The sequence below is a fragment of the Eptatretus burgeri genome, chromosome 12, assembly GCF_056783735.1.
Source record: "Eptatretus burgeri isolate ZD-2024b chromosome 12, Ebu_testis_v1, whole genome shotgun sequence".
Classification (NCBI taxonomy): Eukaryota; Metazoa; Chordata; class Myxini; order Myxiniformes; family Myxinidae; genus Eptatretus; species Eptatretus burgeri.
Window position 1 is genome coordinate 20,503,297 of NC_140972.1, and position 19,840 is coordinate 20,523,136.

General features: G+C 43.0%; 1 protein-coding gene across 1 annotated transcript in view; it reads right to left on the reverse strand.

Moving 5' to 3' along the window:
- LOC147015215 (uncharacterized) overlaps positions 1-19,840 on the reverse strand; it is a 48,724-nt gene that overhangs the window by 24,979 nt on the left and 3,905 nt on the right. Inside the window, exons 3-7 of the mRNA XM_085849774.1 lie at positions 16,581-16,699; positions 13,523-13,697; positions 8,414-8,607; positions 2,634-2,777; positions 986-1,129 (exon numbers count right to left, since the gene is read on the reverse strand). Coding sequence (XP_085705900.1) covers positions 986-1,129; positions 2,634-2,777; positions 8,414-8,607; positions 13,523-13,697; positions 16,581-16,699 — 776 coding nt within the window. The remainder of the gene's footprint in view (positions 1-985; positions 1,130-2,633; positions 2,778-8,413; positions 8,608-13,522; positions 13,698-16,580; positions 16,700-19,840) is intronic.

Consider the following 19,840-nt stretch of genomic DNA (forward strand, 5'->3'; position numbering starts at 1 on the left):
GTCTGGGGCACTGATCAACCACAGACTCGAGCGTGGTTTGCTATCACTGGCTGATTAAAATACAAGCCACTCAGTGATTGAAAATTACAACCTGTTGCCTTTGTGCATGATACACGGTGTCAATATACCCTCCCTCAGGCAGGGGTCAGTGGTTGAACAACTTGCACGATGATACGCGTCCAGATGAAAATTGCAGGTCGTCTCCCCCACCATTGTCGGAGTGGGGGAGAGAAGTGGGCGATTTATTTTCAAGCCCTTCACCCGACACTGTGTACCACAAGCACGTGTGAAAATTTGGTGAAAATCGACCACGAGCCGTTTTCAATTCTGTGCAGTTCAGACATACGTAAATAATTAAATACAGAGAATTGCCAGCAGTTGGCCACAAGAACAGCCCGGAATGGTTACCACCTAAAACGTCAGCTTTTACATCCTTGCTTCCTGCAGCGGTTAGCATACCTCGTTCAATGTTCTGTAGATTTTTTGCACTTCGCACAATTATATTAAAATGTTTCAAAATGATTCAACAACAGCATGAAGTTTTATAACTTCCACCAAGTCTGTCGTTAAAAAACCCAAAGGAGTTGAGTCTCGAGGAACAGTATTTTGTCTTCACGTCTTTCAGGCACGAATTGCCTTGAGCCAGTAATTCCATCAAGTAAGATCTGCACCCCGAGAAGCCATTTCGTCCACAATGAGGATGTTTTCAACATCTCATTTGTATATCACGAAAAAGATAAATAAAAAAGGATAATAAAAGAAAATAAACGATTTTTTTATCGTTGGAGTTTGTGTTGGATTTTCAAATCTGATCATGATCCTTTGGACAATTAAAATTATTACTCCACACTAAAATCATGCAACGAAACTCGTTTCAGGATCACTATTCTCATTTGGATCCGAGAATACGAATCACTCTCTTCACTCCTCATCTCAAAAGGTACCAACCTCTCAAAGCTTTAGTTTTACTCTGGATGTAACTCACCTCATGTTTACAGAGAAACTCACTGCCTGGGCCGATCTCCTCCAGCTCAAGGGCCTGGCTCTGTATGAGCTTGGCCTGCCTCGAAATCTCTACCTCTTCTTCATCGATTTGATGTCGCAGTTTTGTAATGGTCACATCTTGTTCCTGCCACAACATTGTCAAACCATTATATTAGTGAAGCACAACAAAGATGTGACCTGACATAAAATGGGGGTGTGCATTGGGAATTGGATGATGTACATTGTTCACAATCAGAATTTGTGCGTATGTTGTCTGCATACTTTCACAACATACATACATACATGGGCCACACATTAATGGATATGCAAGCATGGACAGGCATGATATACTTGCAAACAGATACAAGTACACTTGAACAACAACAAACACGATTTTGATGAAACTTGACCACAACCTTCATGACTTGTGATGTTCCAAAGTTTATTCACATATTTTTTTCAATTGGGGTCGAAGATGGTTTTTGCTGGGGTTGGGTTGCCCTCAAAAATTGGTCTTCACAACAACAACATTGGTTCATTGGTACATTTTTACAATTCCATCTGATGTTGACTTCCTCCTCAGTATCATTATTCTACCAGGTGAGCGCCCTGGGGTATTGCCCCAATTTTTGGAATTCCATTCCATCACCTTTTTCCTTTTTTCACCTCTGCCACTAAAGGTGGAAGGAGGTTATGTTTTCACCCCTGCCTGTCTGTCCATTTGTTTGTCTGTGTGCAGGATATCTCAAAAAGTTGTGCACGGTTACCTATAAAACTTGGTGGACAGGTTGGGAACGTGGCAAGGCCGAAATGATTAGAGTTTGGTGAAGTTCCAGATCTGGCGATGAGAATTTTAAAGTGATTCTTCAGCATTGAGAGATGGGGTTAAAAACGACATCTCAAAAATTTCTGGACGGATACAGATGAAACTTGGTGGATAAGTTGGGTGGTGAAAAGAACAAATTGATTCGATTTTGGTGAAGATCTGAATCAAGATAAGGACACGAGAATTTTTAATTTTTCAAGTCATTCTTCAACATTGGGAGGGAGGGCCAAAAATGATGCATCACATTATATTTAAAAAGTGTATTGGGCCCGATATGTTCTCGTGGATCAGGCATTGCATGGTGGAGGTGTGTGCTCCACCGAGTGCCCTTCGGGATTTTTCTTGTTTTTCTCCGATTTTTGTTTGTGGCAGGAGTAAATAAGTATGGATGGTGGTGTAAATAGTATCATGTGGTAAAATGTGGTTCACTTGTCATGTACAAATCATGTGTTGAAACACTTCCATTCATCCATGTATGATATTCCAATTAAAATGTGCACGAAACAATATCTGCATCACAGACACCGCAGGTCTATGTGGATGCTGTTGCATCACCAATGCATGATACAAAACGTGCAGCAAGAGTTATAAAATATATACAGGAAGTGCTTTACAAAATCAGTGATAAAACACACACAAACACAGCAGAGCTTATGATGAATTTGGTGTGGTGTGTTGCGACTCAAACAGGTGAGTGACGAAGTGGCTGAGTCACCAAGTGGCTGAGTCCATCACCAAACTCATTTGAATCCCTACATAGGACTCCAATCCATCTCTCACCTCTCAGCCTCAAGGCTTCAGTTTGACACTGGATGTAACTCACCTCGATGAAAGCACGAAGCTTACTGTGTGGGCCGATCTTCTCGAGCTCACTGGTCTGCCTTTGTATCATATTCGCCTGCCTTGAAATCATCATCTCTGCTTGATCAATTTGATCCTGCAGATTTGTTATGGTCGTATCGTGTTCCTGCCACAAAATTATCAAACCATCAGTTTCTCATGACTGAAACCAAAGACCACCCAGAGATAAACACTGCCCTGACACAAACACCATATGGAGACAAAGAGAGATAGAGAAAAAGAGGGAGAGAGAAAGAGGTGTGGGAGGGTGCAACACTGCATGAGGAGGAGGCAGAGTGAGAATGGGCAGAGAGAGAGAGAGAGAGGGGGGTGGACAGAGGGGAGTTTGCACAGAGAGAAAATGTTATGCTTTACGAACAAAAAGAAAACCACACACACACTCAATCTTGTCGTAACTGTCAACTGCACATCCTCATCGGGACACGAACTGCACCACCATCAACTGTAGGGTGCTTGGCAAGTGGCTTAAACACTCAAACAAGCACTCAAACAGAACACCTGGCTTGGCAAGTGATTACCAATTGCGTCGATAAACCCATGCACCCAGAAACGCCCAAGTAATGTCCAAATTGGATAAAGGTTTCTTAGAAGTCAGAATTGCTGCTAAGTTCGATTCCGGAACTTAAATTTTGTCATTCGGCTTCGTTTAACAGATTCTTGAGATTATGGCATGTGCTCTGATTCACATTCTGATTCCTCCCCTAACCCTGTCCTTTTATACAATGCACGAAACAAACATGCAAGCACACACGCCATTCAATAGGTAATTGATAATGAGCACACTACGTTGCTTTCCATGGCTCGGATCCACCACACCACTCCACTCCACACAATACCACCCGTGCATCGCGTGCCATTGTTTTGTCAAATATGCGCACCAATTCCCAAATGGCACCTCACCTTCCTTCACATCTGCCTCACCAAACCTCACCACTTTGACCACAAACGCCTCCCGCAGATGTGGAAAAAGATCCCTGCCCCCCTCATACCTCTGCATCGCAACAATTCGCCACTCTCTTTTGAGGAGCACCACACGACTCGGATTGTCCTCGGCACCGCACGATGCTTGAACACGAAACAGACGTCAATAGCCCGACCACATCTCACCGGGGACATCCCAGATGAGCATCTGGAATTGATACAACCCTCATCCAGTGGTGGCAGGGAAAGTCCGCTGCGACTGCACTCGACATTCAGACTGCACTCGGAGCACGTTCAGGGCCGGGGTGCCAGCTCAGAGAGCATGCCCTATGTTGAGTCAGGAGTTCCGACCCGTGGCCAAAGTGGGTGGGTATCTGAGACGGTTTCCGGTCCCGGAGCTTGGCAGGGTAGGATCGGGCCGCTGTGGCCCAATAGAGCAGGATTTGGGCCACAGCGCTTCGCTTTCCGCTCATCACCCCACCCTTCGCCCGGAACTCATAAAAGGGGGAGTGCGGAGCCATTAGACTCTCTTTGCTCTCTGCTCGGCACTTCACTGGCCTCTTCGCTTCGTTCCCTGTCTCGCTATTGGTGTGTGATTGCCAGAACATGCTTCTTCTTTGAGAGCCTGATCAGGGGCGACTGCCGAGATTCCCTGCCATGCTGTTGATGTTCCGCTACCCCCGTGCAGCCAGAAGGACCAGTGCGGAGCGCACGTTGCCACGGCAAAGTAATTAAGCAGGAGATAACGTGCCACATCACGAGCTCAGGCATAGCGTCCCACGGAGGTACACACGACACATGCAAACCTTTACACAGCTTGGTTAGGGATCTTTGTGCTGACGCATCTATTCTCCCCTCTCTCTATCCACCTCTCCATCCCATCTTCTTTGGACACACAAACAACATCATTACTGACTCGCAATCCCATTTTCCTCTGGCACGACACCGCACCCCCCACATTGCACAACACCACACCTCAGACACAACCACTTCATCTGCAAGGAAATAAAAAGTTCTTCACTATATTTATTTTTCTTCATAATAAATTCCTTGTTGATGTTTCAACCTGTCTCTGATTGTCATTTGCTTCCATTGATCCAGCATTGACCAATCCAAGATCGAATGGAAGGTAATTTCCATAAAAATTAACCTGTCGTCCTCGGCATGCACCAGCAGTAAATGCTCGGCCACCTGACTTGTTCAAGCAACACACTGCACCACAAAGTTAATTGTGAACAGTGGCCCCAGGTCCGGTTCTTCTGAGGAGAAACGAGGATTAACCCCCTCATAATACACTCGGTACCCGTGGCCCTAACGATATTACACACAAACATGCAGATATTGTCCACAAATATTTCTTTTACACGAGAAGACCCGTGAACCCGTGTCTTTCATCACCCCACCATTCGTTGTATCAATTGGTGTATCAATTCCACCCTTGAGCTATTTATTTTAGACGACGACCCTTGTCTTTCAATCCGGACAAATCTCACACTCTCACTATGTCTCTTCGAAAGGACCGGTTAGAACCCCCCCCCCCCATCCACTTTCTCAACAATCCTCTGGAAGAAGTCCTTTCTTTCAAGCTTCTGGGTCTTACTATTTGCCATAACCTTTCCTGGGAAAGCCACATTTCAAACCTCGTCTCCAAAGCCAGTCGCCGACTGGGAATCCTCCGTCATGCAAAGTCCTTCCTCGGCCCACCTGAGCTCCTGACCACTTACAAAGCTTTCGTCCGCAGCCTGATGGAGTACTGCTCTCCCCTCTGGGCTGGTGCTCCTGCCTCCCACCTTTCTCGGCTTCACGCTGTGGAAACCAAGGCATTTCGGATCATTGGCATCTCCGACAATGAGGCTGAGTCTTTGGGCCTCTTACTCTCTCACCGCAGGTTGGTCGGTGGTCTTTCTGTCTTCTACCGTCTCCTCTCCAGCCTCGTCCCCCCTCTCTCTCTCTGCGATTTGTCCACACCACATTTGCGCAGGGCGCTCAAGGTCCGCCAACCACCCCCTTCTGGTAAAACTACCAAAATCACGAATCACTGCTCACCGTCACTCTTTCATTCCTCTTTTTTCCCGCCTTTGGAATAAACTCCCTCAATCTATTCAATCCCATTCTTCCCTACAGGCCTTCAAAACAGCTGTTCACCACCACCTCTTATCATCCCCTCTCCAAATCTTCAACCTTTTCTACCCCCGCTAATCCACCCAAGCCCACATCCTTCAATTACCCTGCTTTTGTTCCTGAAAGTCCCTGTAATGTCCATCATGTATTCCCCATGTTCCCCACCCCATCCCTCTCCCTTCCACAGATCTCCTAATGTCTCTGTTCCCCACTGTTTTGTCCTTCCCACTCCCACCCCTCTTGTCTCATGCCCCCCTTGAGTACTTGACTGAATTGGGAATTTATTTTTTAATATTTTTTTTTGTTGCCCGATTTGAACGAAACTTGATAATGCACACCGCAGGAGAATGATGAGTAAGGTCGGCCTGAAATTTTTGAACGATTGTGTGCCATTTTGGCTGTATTTCGGGAACATACATACAAGATGAGAGTATTCGTAATATATCATATATATATATATATATATATATATATATATATATATATATATATATATATATATATATATATATATATATATATATATATATATATATATATATATATATATATATATATATATATATATATATATATAGATACACACAGTGGGGAGAACAAGTATTTGATACACTGCCGATTTTGCAGGTTTTCCCACTTACAAAGCACGTAGAGGTCTGTAATTTTTTATCATAGGTACACTTCAACTGTGAAAGACGGAATCGAAAATAATAATCTTGAAAATCACATTGTATGATTTTTAAATAATTAATTTGCATTTTATTGCATGAAATAAGCATTTGATACATCAGACAAACAGAATTTAATATTTGGAACAGAAACCTTTGTTTGCAATTTCAGAGATCTGACCTTTCCTGTAGTTCTTAACCAGGTTTGCACAGACTGCAGCAGGGATTTTGGCCCACTCCTGCATACAGATCTTCTCCAGATCCTTCAGGTTTTGGGGCTGTCGCTGGGCAACACAGACTTTCAGCTCCCTCCAAAGATTTTCTATTGGGTTCAGCTCTGTAGACTGGCGAGGCCACTCCAGGACCTTGAGATGCTTCTTACGGAGCCACTCCTGAGTTGCCCTGGCGGTGTGTTTCGGGTCGTTGTCATGCTGGAAGACCCAGCCACGCCCCATCGAAAATGCTCTTGTTGAGGGAAGGAGGTTGTTGGCCAAGATCTCGTGATACATGCCCCCATCCATCCTCCCCTCAATACGGTGCAGTCGTCCTGTCCCCTTTGCAGAAAAGCATCCCCAAATAATGATGTTTCCACCTCCATTGTTCACGGTTGGGATGGTGTTCTTGGGGTTGTACTCATCGTTCTTCTTCCTCCAAACACGGCGAGTGGAGTTTAAACCAAAAAGCTCTATTTTGGTCTCATCAGACCACATGACCTTCTCCCATTCCTCCTCTGGATCATCCAGATGGTCATTGGCAAACTTCAGACAGGCCTGGACATGCGCTGGCTTGAGCAGAGGGACCTTGCGTGCGCTGCAGGATTTTAATCCATGACGGCGTAGTGTGTAACTGATGGTTTATTTTGATACTGTGGTCCCAGCTCTCTTCAGGTCATTGACCAGGTCCTGCCCTGTAGTTCTGGGCTGATCCCTCACCTTTCTCATGATCATTGAGGCTCCACGAGGTGAGATCTTGCATGGAGCCCCAGACCGAGGGAGATTGACTGTTATCTTGAACTTCTTTCATTTTCTAATAATTGCACCAACAGTTGTTGCCTTCTCACCAAGCTGCTTGCCTATTTGTCCTGTCGCCCATCCCAGCCTTGTGCAAGTCTACAATTTTCTCCCTGATGTCCATTGACAGCTCTCTGGTCTTGCCCATTGTGGAGAGGTTGGAGTCTGATTGATTGAATGTGGACAGCTGTCTTTTACGCAGATAACGAGTTCAAACAGTTGCAGTTAATACAGGAAATGAGTGGAGAATGGGAGGGCTTCTTAAAGACAAAACGAACAGGTCTGTGAGAGCCGGAATTCTTACTGGTTGGTCGGTGATCAAATACTTATTTCATGCAATAAAATGCAAATTAATTATTTTAAAATCATACAATGTGATTTTCAGGATTTTTGTTTTAGATTCCGTCTTTCACAGTGGAAGTGTACCGATGATAAAAATTACAGACCTCTACGGGCTTTGTAAGTGGGAAAACCTGCAAAATCGGCAGTGTATCAAATACTTGTTCTCCCCACTGTATAAAAAAAAGATATATATATATATATATATATATATATATATATATATATATATATATATATATATAAATATATATATATATTAGATATACATACACACACACACACACACACACACACACACACACACACACACACACACACACACACACACACACACACACACACACTGTATGATTTATGCAATATATCAACACAAAAGTGCAAACATTGACAATTATACATGCATAGGTACAATAATACAACAAGGATGATGTAGATGTGATTATGAAAATGCGTATGTTGACATGTTTACGTGTCCTGTATTTACATACAGAAACGATGCACAAATTGCATGCATAAATGAATGACGTGAAAACATCAAACAGCGTTGGTATACATAGGTGGAGGATATTCAAACAAATATGATAGATGTGCAAACATGGATGATGTACAAACATGGATGATGTACAAACATGGATGATGTACAAACATGGATGATGTGCAAACATGAATGATGTACATACACAGATAGCTTCTTTCAAATGCCGATTTTCGTCAACGAGCTTCTTTTCCTTCTGTGAAGCGCGCTCAATGATGGTTCGATGCTTTTGCTCGAACTCTTCAAAAAGCTTGTTTCGCATCACCGCCATTTCCTCCTCATGCACACTCAGTGCATGTTCCAGCTCGTGCATCTTGTGCTTTAAATCAAAGCACTCCCCTGCATATCACCAGAAAAACAGCAAACATGATGAAGATGATCAAACCAAAAGTTTTTCTTCATTATCATTCGCATCGACAAACCACAATGCAAGCAATATATTTTGTGGTTTGTTTAAATCCATGTGTGTTGTCAGCTGTGAGATGACAGAGCCACATCCATGTTCTTTGAATGACAAGCGCAAATGAGAGCAGAAAGAGACAGGAGAAGCATGGTAAAAAGAGGTTGCTTTCCAACTCCTGTTTACTTCGCAATCAGGATGATCCATGGTGGAATGTAACAGTTTTCTCAATGTACGATATATTATGTGATTTAATTGATAACATACAAGCGACAAATCTGTGATAATATTGTTCCAGCTCTGCGAAATCGCCACTCACCCCGAGGCAATGGCACACAACATAAAGCGGACCCGAGTCACTTATTACTTCTGCCACTTAAGGTGGACGGAGGTTATTGTTTCACCTCTGCTTGTTTGTTTGTTTGTTTGTGAACAAAATATCTCAAAATGTTGTATACGGATTTGGACAAAGTTTTGTGGAGCTTGGTTATGTGACAAGGTTGAAATGATTAGATTTTGGTGAAGATCCGAATCGGGATCTGGATCTGAGAATTTTGTAAGTGATTCTTCACCATTGGGAGATAGGGCCAAAAACGATGTATAGCAGGACATGTCAATAAGTTTTGGATGGATTTAAACAAAATTTTGTGGAGCTTGGATATGTGACAAGGAAGAATTGATTTGATTTTGGTGAAGATTCGAATCAGGATCCGGATTCGAGAATATTTTTCAGTGATTCTTCACCATTGAGTCATCGGGCTAAAACGACATATAGCACAGTATTTCAAAAAGTTATGAACGGATTCGGACAAAACTTGGTGGGTGACTTGGTTCGGTGATGAGAACGAGCCGATTAAATTTTAGTTCAGGTCCGAATCCAGATCCGGTCGATCAGTGGGATACAAAATGTAAACTAATTAGCCTGGCAGAGGTATGCGCTCCATTGAGTGTCCTTCTAGTTTCATTCGTATTCGTTTGAGATCAGCTGTTAGGGCTTATTATATGCCATTGAGCAGTGTCTGCAGATAAGTGAGTGAGTGATGTGTCAGTCTGTAAATACTTGTCACAATCGCTTGAACAAAACACACAATTTTGATGAAACTTGGTCACAAGGTTCATATCTGATGCCTAACAACGGTGTCTTGATCGGCTCAAAATCTAAGCTTATTATGGGGGTCCATGGGGAGAGAAAGAAACATTGAACCCCCCAAAATGGGTATTTGCAATCGTCTCCGAAACGACATACACAATTGAGCTGAAACTTCATCACAATCTTCATCACCCAAGATGTACAAAAGTGTATCGGCCGCATCAAAATCTGCGATCATTGAAGGGTCTACGGTGGGGGGGGGGGAGAGTCTTCCCCCTCCTTCCTAAAATAAGTGTTTTATCTCTTTTCCGAAACTAAACACACAATTTCATTGAAACTTGCCCACAACCTTCATCGCCCGTGATGTACCAAAGTTTGTTCACAGCATTAAAAAAAAAAAAATCAGGGTCGAAAAAGTTCTGCGGGGGGGGGGGGTTGAAGTGAGTGACTGTGTTTCCAAATCCAGGTGACCTTCAGGACGCGCTGTCCTATTTTTGTGAATGTCACCAGTTTGTCATGTCTTTTCCTCTGTTGGTTCAGCGGAGGCCACACGTAGCGAAGCCAGAAAATTGTACCCCACTAATTGGCGATTGGCTGTTTGCCGGTGCGACCTTCGCAACTCCACTCGGCTGCACCTGATCAGGTAAGTTAACGCGAGTATGCATCGACCGCATGAGACCACCCCCCCCACACCCCCTCCCAAGTCCCTTGGTGTGCCCGTGCACAAGTAAGGTTTCCACGGAAAGTCGTGAAACCCTGTCAGGATTGGCGGTTCCATTCGGTGCTCATGGTTGATCAGCAATCTACTGGAGCATGGACTTATCTCTGCTCGCTGGCCTCATCACCGGCAGTTCGGGAGATTGGCATTGGCCTGGCTGCTGCTACACCATGGATGGAACTGATAAATTACAACAATGTAATTTTTTCTGCAAATTACAGAAAAAAACTAGAGGGGGAGCACTCGGTAGAGTGCAAAACCTCCACCGCCAACACTGCTGGGTCACTTAAGTGAACCTGATATCCTATTCATTGTAGTTCAAAACGGATCAGACTCGACTGAACCACGATTGAAGAAACTAAACTAGATCGACACGCATGTAGAAATGCCAAAAAAAAAAAATCGAAATTTTTTTGAAAAAAAGGTGCAAAATTTGGTTGTTTTTTTCTCTCACAAATTATTAATTTTTTTTATTGGAAATCACTTAAAACATGTAGAAATGCAAAAACAAAAATTCAAATTTTTTTCAAAATGGCCGCCATAGCGGCCATATTGGAATTTGGACCAAGTCCAAAATCTTATGGCATGATCCTTGGACAATACCAAATCCCCCCACCAAGTTTCGTCGAAATCCGTCCAGGAGTTTTTCCGTAATACTGTTCACAAACAAACAAACAAACAAACAAACAGACAGGGGTGAAAACAGCAACCTCCGTCCATCTTTGATGGCGGAGGTTAAATATGATCATACATTTTCACATTTGCCATATATTGATGGACCACAATTTGTAAAAAAAAAAAAAAGTAACATTCTCACACTGTGCAGAAATTTCCTGAGGTGCGAGTAACCTTCATCGCTGAGCAATACTCGGCCGTGAACATCAAATGCTGCACAAGATTATATTTGCATTGCCCTGGAGGAGGCAACACATTTCTGGGCTGATCCTCACAGATCTCACATTTCACCCCTGAAAAATGAGGGAATCCAATACATTGAGGCTGATTGGTTATGACTCACCAAGAGGCTTCCGTGTAAAGCCTGTATCTCACTGGGCTGCGACAGTTCGCGACGAGTTGGAGACACAAAATTGCGATAAAATAGCGATAATTTTCACTTGGAATCACACTGAATTTATTTTTGCGTATGTCTCACGAATATCTCACATTTGCGTATGCCTCACGTCATTGGGAACAAATTGCGATATAATTACGAAACTCTCAGGGGTCCCAGGACAGATTATCATTTTTTTTCTCCAATCAGTCACAATTTAGTTTCATCGGTCGCCAATCCCTCACAAAGTGGTCTCACATTTGTCGCACCTTCTGACTCATGGAAACTAAATTGAGAAGGGTTCGAGACAAACGCGACGACTCTGTGACTTTTTTGAGAGAAAATTTGTCGCACGAATTTTTTGAACATGTTCAAAAGTCAAGCGACATCAGAGCAACGTCCTGCGACTCACGCGAGGAAATTGAGAACCACCGCGAACGTTTCGAGGCATTTTGGAGAATCCCGTTCACATTTTGTCGCGAGCTGTTCCAGCCCAGTGAGATACAGGCTTAAGGGCTGTTCTTCTCCCACCACAGACAGGTGGATATCCAAGCAGTTCTTTCCCCGTAGATTTCTCAGTAACTTGTTCCTCACAAGCCCAAACAGGCTGCACTTGTTCTGCTTGTAACCTAACCTTGTTACCCTCACCTAATGCAAGGAAACTGCTCATCTCTACTCTTCCCCCCCACCCCACCTCAAATCCCCCACTGGAGAATCTCCTCCCTGTGTTCGTCCAATCATGTTATTCTGTCCAATCTGTTAAATTGGCACCAATCACCATCTCGTTATTCCCTATTTGTATTCATGATCTTTTCTATTCCCACTGACTCGATTGTCCTGCTCTCCCTTCCTTCTTCGTATTGTTCGTTTTGAGTTGAGTTAACTAGCTGGTGAAAGGCAGCCATCAGCCATCGCTGGCCTTGCGCAGTGAGCTGTTTCAGCTAATTCCATTTTCCATCAATGTGAAGTATTGGGCTTACCTCCACCAAGTGGTCTGTTGTCTATCTCACCATAATCACAAGCTGCAGTGTGGGTCAAGTTTCAGCAAATTCCATTTTCCATCAATGTGAAGTATTGGGCTTACCTCCACCAAGTGGTCTGTTGTCTATCTCACCATAATCACAAGCTGCAATGTGGGTCAAGTTTCAGCAGGGCATGCAAGCATGAGAGCACCCAATACACTTCTGGAGACAGTTCAGGAGGCACCACTCCTTGCATGGTAAGCGGCCGCCAGTAGGGGTGGTCTAAATTAGCAGCATTTGCTGCAATCTACCAACAGGCTGTTTCCTTCTCTACTTGCTGAAGGGCCATTGCATTTAAAAATGTGGGGACAGGAATACTCCACAATAAAGGGAAGGGACTTGTAATACTCTCTCCCACCTGGAATGGTACTCCATGATACGTATTCACATTCATAATTTGCATTCCCCCCTCCCCTTCCTCAAAGACCACCAGCAAATATAAAAACACCCCGATGCACTAATTATGGTCATATTGATCCAATGCAGCAAGTCTGGATGAAATGAATTGGCCCAGAACTCTCGGAGGAGTAGCGCAACAAACAAACAAATATGCACACACACAAACAAACAACGATCCATGAATTATAGTGAAGATGCACATCGTGTACAGGTATGGTGGAAACAGCGCCACCTTTGGTGGTAGCAGATATTATCTATCATCTTCATTATACAATGGGCCTTCTTAAAATTACAACATGGAGAATGATGTGCTGTGATCAATAAAATTTCTTTCAAAATGACAAAAATCATAATGTGCATTTCCAACAATGTGCCGCAGCACAATTCCCACCTCAGGTGGGCTGAGGAGGGTTCAACAGCCTGGAGGGAAACACTGCCCGCTCGTATTTACAAGATCCGGATGCAGGGCAGGACAGGACAGGACAGTACGGAGAAAGAACAAACTTAAGTTGTTTTGAGACTGCTTGTTTTGTCCACACCATTCGAGCATTACATCCATCTCAGTGGAACCCACCTTGCTGTTTATGCTCCATCTTTTGGTTTTCCACATCACACTTGGCATTCTGAGTTTTCTCAGCCTTCATGTTTTTGGTTTGAAGGATAAACTTGGACTTGAGGTTTTGACACAACCTCTCACTCTGTTGTAGTTTTTGTTCCAAACGCATGATATCCATATTAAGATCCATAACCTGCACCAGCACGTATCATAAGCATCAAAAACATGGAAACAAAATTGTCTTAATTTCGATAAAATGCAGATGGCATCTGCACAGATAATTTTCACATCTTCGAGCAATAAGTACAGCTTCTAACTTTCAATTAATTAGGATGAAACCACAATGGTGAATCTGTTCCCACGGGTTCAGGAAAAAAAACAGAAAGGTAGACTGAAAAAAAAATTAAATATATATGTACCAAAAAAATTGTGTACTCGACATATGAAAAGAAAAGCTCTCTCTGTATACTCTACACATTATAATATAAACTCTTTCTGTCGACTGTACATATTATCATATAAAGCTCTGGCACTGATTGACTGACTGACTAATATTAAAGATTGCGACCTTCTGGGTGACATAGAAAGCTGAAATTTTCATGCCGATGGACATCGAAGCCAGTACAGCAGAAAAAAAAATTGCAGAATTGTCAAACAACATTCATAAATCCATCCAAATCCCTCGAGACCATACTCTGTACAGAGTGTTGGTGCTGCCAAAGCAGTCTCCTGTGATATTAGGCACAATCCCAGATGGATCACCACTCCAACACAGGATACTCAAATGGCTCAAACATCCCAGCAAGCAGGTACTCATTTGGCCAACGTTGAAAGGATAACAGGCTGAGTCAACCCCACCTGGTGTTAATTCATTTGCTGAGCATGATTTGAACTCAGGACCCTTGGATCCCAAGCCCACCACCCTCATCATTAAGCAAATACCAGGCATATTCATATCTGAAAATAAAAATAAATGAAAAGAAAAGAATGAAAGGAAAAAAAATGAAAAATCAAATTCAGGTGAGCAACCCACGACAATGGGGAAACGTGGTTCGATTTCTCACACATTGTGTATATACACACAGATATGTATACATATATAGATATATGCACATAAATTTTTTAAGAAGAAGGCACTTCGAGCCAAAAGTAAAAATCTCAATCGACTCCACTAATTTGAGCAAAAATGCGAGAGCAGGCCCATTCTCAGGCAAAGTTTAACCGGCTTCATCACACATAATATATCCATTTTGTGCCTGATGTTGATTGTGTCTGATGAAGCTGGTGAAACGTTGCCTGAGACCGGGTCTGCTCTCGCATTTTTGCTTTGATACGCAAAGTCAAACTCGTTATATATTTTTGGTTCGAAGCCCCTTCTTCTTTAAAAATGTGTAATCCCAACCGCCCCAATCTTATTCTCTCTCTCTCTCTCTCTCTCTCTCTCTCTCTCTCTCTCTCTCTCTCTCTCTCTCTCTCTCTCTCTCTCTCTGTCTCTGTCTCTGTCTCTGTCTCTGTCTCTGTCTCTCTCTCTCTCTCTCTCTCTCTCTCTCTCTCTCTCTCTCTCTCTCTCTCTCTCTCTCTCTCTCTCTCTCTCTCTCTCTCTCTCTCTCTCTCTCTCTCTCTCTCTCTCTCTCTCTCTCTCTCTCTCTCTCTCTCTCTCTCTCTCTCTCTCTCTCTCTCTCTCTCTCTCTCTCTCTCTCTCTCTCTCTCTCTCTCTCTCTCTCTCTCTCTCTCTCTCTCTCTCTCTCTCCCCCTCAACATCAATATATATATATATATATACATATATATATATATATATATACATATATATATATATATATATATATATATATATATATATATATATATATATATATATATTATATATACACAAGTCTGGAGACGGCGATGGTTCACGAGCAATGTCCACGGTTCTCCTTTTTTATTTTTGACCTTCGAGGGGACGCCACGGGCAAACTGGCAGGAATCGGGAAAAACGTAAATGATGAAAGTTGTCGTACTTGGAGAGCACTACTTGCATACCAACTTTCATTCAAAACAGTTGAAAACCGAAGGAGCTCGATGCCCAATTTATTGATTATTTTGGCATTTTCTAAGTTCGTGACCTTGTGACCTTGACCTTGGGACGAAAATGAAAAATCGAGCTCCATGGGCGATGCAAGTGCCATTGGGATAATCGAATAATGAAACCCCTGCCAGATTCGACAAACACCTTCGGAGAAGATGTAACTTGAAATCGGCTACACCCTAAAAACACGTTTTTTGGGCGTGGCTCCGCCCATAATGGGCACACCATGCCCATTCTTAAGAAAACACAACGAGATCATGATATAAACCTCCCATCCAAATTTTATCAGGATCGGATCAAAACCCACGGAGCTATGCTCGGGACAGACAAACAGACAGACAGACAAACGCCCATAACGAAAATTGTGGTCACTTACTGACTCGTGAACCAATATATAGAAATATATATAGAGATATATATATATATATATATATATATATATATATATATATATATATATATATATATATATATATATATATATATATATATATATATATATATATATATATATATATATATATATATATATATACACACTTACAGACATATATATACATACATCCAAACACACACACACACATCTATACATGTAAATAAAATCGATCATTCAATAAATGTCTCCCAGTGTCTCTGGGGATGGTTACACAGGCAGAATGATCTCGCAAGGACAAATGAATGAACCAGTGGTATAGGAGAACAGATTGGGGTTGCACTTGATTGATGAGGAGCGACACTGTTCCCTTCCGAACAAAATTATTCGGATGTAATTTTTGCATCTTCTTCATCAACCTCCATTAATCAAAAATGATCTCCTTCATACAAAATGGAGCATTGTCACAAGTATGTAACCTTCGTACCCTCGAAACTTTCTCCAATGAAGCGTTTTTGAGCTGACCATCAAGTTTGTTGCAATTTATTTAGGGTTAGAGCAAATCAATGGTGAGTTAACTCGTGGGCATGATCTTAATCTCAATATGTGGCACAAATAACAATTCTTCATACCTGCATTTTGTGATCCAATCTGATATCCAGGATGTGTCGTGTGGATTCGTTTACCCTCTGTCGAAGGTTCTTAATCCACTCAAACTCGGAATCCCCGAGGGGGTTTATATATGACGGACCTGCAATAAAAACAACAAACACTAAACAGAATAATTTATTCGCCTTCATCCGAAACATGTGGATTGACAGATATGTATTTCCTCACTTTTAATGGACAATGATGATTGAACGTTTATTTTCAAAGATGAACCAAAACTCGTGTGACACATGTGACCCCCAGGAAGGACAAATCACAGCACATCCGTTTGAAGCCAGTTTCGTCTTCGCATTCTGTTTAGTAATTCAGAATCTATCATTTTCATGTGGATAGATGTGTCGCGACTGTGAGTGAGAATAAGTTTATGTTCTTTCTTTTCATCACATTCTCAACTCAAACGATTTCTCACAACACAGACACACGGCACCGAAAACAAATTCCCACGTCCTTCTCTTCAGTGTTCAACTGCAAGCAAAGCTTCACCATTGAGAGGGGGGTGACAGCAAGTTTAAACTCCTTCCCAGCCCCAGACAGAACCTCCACAAAGGCCCCACATTGCCCAATTGAATTGCGTTGCCAGGCAGAAAGCAGAGACCCAGCCAATCAACACCAGGGGGTTGGCGACATCCCTCACCAGCTCGGACCAATGGTGAACCAAGAAGCCGTAAAACAAGGGTGGGGAAGGGGAATCAAAAGAAGAGATGCAGCAGATTTGAAAGCAGATTGGAGGAAATTGTAGCGAGATTACAGATTTTCTCCTTTGCTCGCTTTCTTTCAACTTTCCTTTCCAACTTTCTTCTTCTTCACTTCATGATATTCCATATTTTTCTTGTCCTCAACATATTCTCATACTCTCTCTCCTTTTTACACCTCACTCACAGAGGTACACACAGAGTCCGGCATGCCTTCACCTCAGCCCAGCTGTCATCACGCCACCACAGAGCTGCCCACCTCGCCTCAGCCCGAAAACATCTAGCGTCTCCACACGACCAGGGTGCTAGCGGAGCGGAGGGAGGAGTCTGTGAGTGAGTGAGCTGGAGGCGAACCCGAACCGCTGAGTATTGGGGTGACCATAGATTCATTCAAGTTGTGGAGGTGATTTGGGCGGAACATAGTAGACCCCTCACTCCCTCTTTCTTACGACTATTTCTCATCCGGCTTCCCACAGTTTCTCTCATTTATTCCGGTGCCTGGATCCATTTCAATAGACGTGCTCGGTAATTGTTTAAAGGATCCGATGGCGGGTATATTGCGTAAGGGGCAAGAGGAATGCATCCGTACTTGTACATTTTTAATATTGCTTGCATTATCTTTCCTGATTATTCCTGCCATTTTCCAGTTTGAATTTCCCAACCGCCATTTCCTCCGCCAATTTCCTGCTTGTGTAATAAGTTGATGAAAGAGGACATCGTGTCTCGACTTATCCTGCTTGGGTTTGATCTGAGATCAGGCTTCTGAGGCAACTGGCCCAAGTGATTCATTGGTCTGATCGACGATAGGGTGCGGCACGCAACGCTGGTTCACGAGGTCAATTGAAATTCCGAAAGCAGCTGCCGGCACGGTTCCTCCTTTGCCTCATTCATCGGATAGGTACGGGAAAACGACCCTGGGTGCGAAAATTCAGTCAGAGATGAGTGTTGCAGATGGTGTCCGTGGTATTTTGATGGACATGCCGGCCATCCGTCATTATCCGGGCCACGTCTGTGAGATTTGCTTCCTGAATGTTCAGAACTTTGTTTGGGGAAAAGTTTCCTTCTGAAACAGGATTTCTGAATCATCTGAACTTGCATTCAAACTTTTGTTGAACTCAATTCATCTCAATTTGAGTCTCACAAAATATTTAAAGAAAAAAAAAATCTTTAACGTAATATTAAAAGCCTATTTGATTCAGATCTTCATCGAAAATATACAACTTTGGAAATGACGCGTGAATGGTAAAGGAGGGCTTTTGCGCATGTGCTGTGTGTGTTTTCAGTAAATCAGTTTTTCTCGCCGGGCACTTTTATCCCACCATTGCTGGAGTGTGAAGTGTGAATTCAAATAATCTTTTAAATATAATTTCAGCATTTAAACAGAAGTGGGAATTTTGAAATGGTGAACCAAGATTGTTGTGTTCCTGAATTCAAATTGGGCTCACGGAAATTTTGGAACAAAAAATATCCAAAGAAGAAAAGTGTGGGTTCGGACCATTTGCTTTCGGACAAACTCGCATCGGCCGTGATAAACAATTAACATGCGCGTGCGCGTGCGCGCGCGCGCGCACACACACACACACACACACACACACACACACACACTAACTTTTTGCAAACGATGCTAAAGCTTGTATAATTTATATTATGGCCCCGGAAGCAAACAAGCAGTGTAATGTGACGGATCCCCCGGTCCAGGTCAGGGGGGGCTTCTCGGACCGGCTTCCCGACCCATTACGGAAAGTCGATAAGACGCAGATAACTCTGGGGCACGGCGGACGCCATCTAAGATGATTAGTTCAGGTAGTGTCCTCGTGTGAAATTCCTGCATAACCTTACCTGCAAATTAATCCCCCCAGAGAGGGAACCATAATGTCAAATCCCTACTCTTATCCATCAAGAACGGCCGAGCAACACCATAAGTGGGACATTGGTTAATGACTAACCGTAGTGAAATGGGGTATTACTTCAATCCACTATTTACACACTGGTGTCTAACCAAAAGAGAAAAGACAACTGGGCAGTTTGTCAAGTTTATAAAAGCAAAACACATATTTCCAGACTTATTTACAGAGCAAAAACAGTGTCACAAAGAAAGATCTTACCCTTAAGCATACAAGCCAATCAATACAAGTTATTATGTCAATCAACATAATATGATTTTCTGCATGTAGGTGCCTGTCACTCTGAGGAAACGAGATAAGAAAGAGAAAGAGACACAAACACATGAAAAGGCGGGGCTTGTTGAGGACCCTTCGCTCACCCGACGAAAGCCCATGGGTTTACGTTGGTCCCAACTTGAAAGGGGGAGGGGAGGAAGAAGAGGGGGTGATGATGTGGTGCACCATGTGAATGGAAGTACTTGGGAATGTTCATGGTGGGACAGTGGAAATCATGAATGCAAATCAGTCACCCATCCCTGAATGGGTCGAGAATGTAATTGTTGAGTCCTCTCGTGCATTCCTCGTGAACGAATGAGAAATGTGGATAGAAAGCGAAAAGGAGTGAGTCAGTGTGTCCAGGGAAAACTC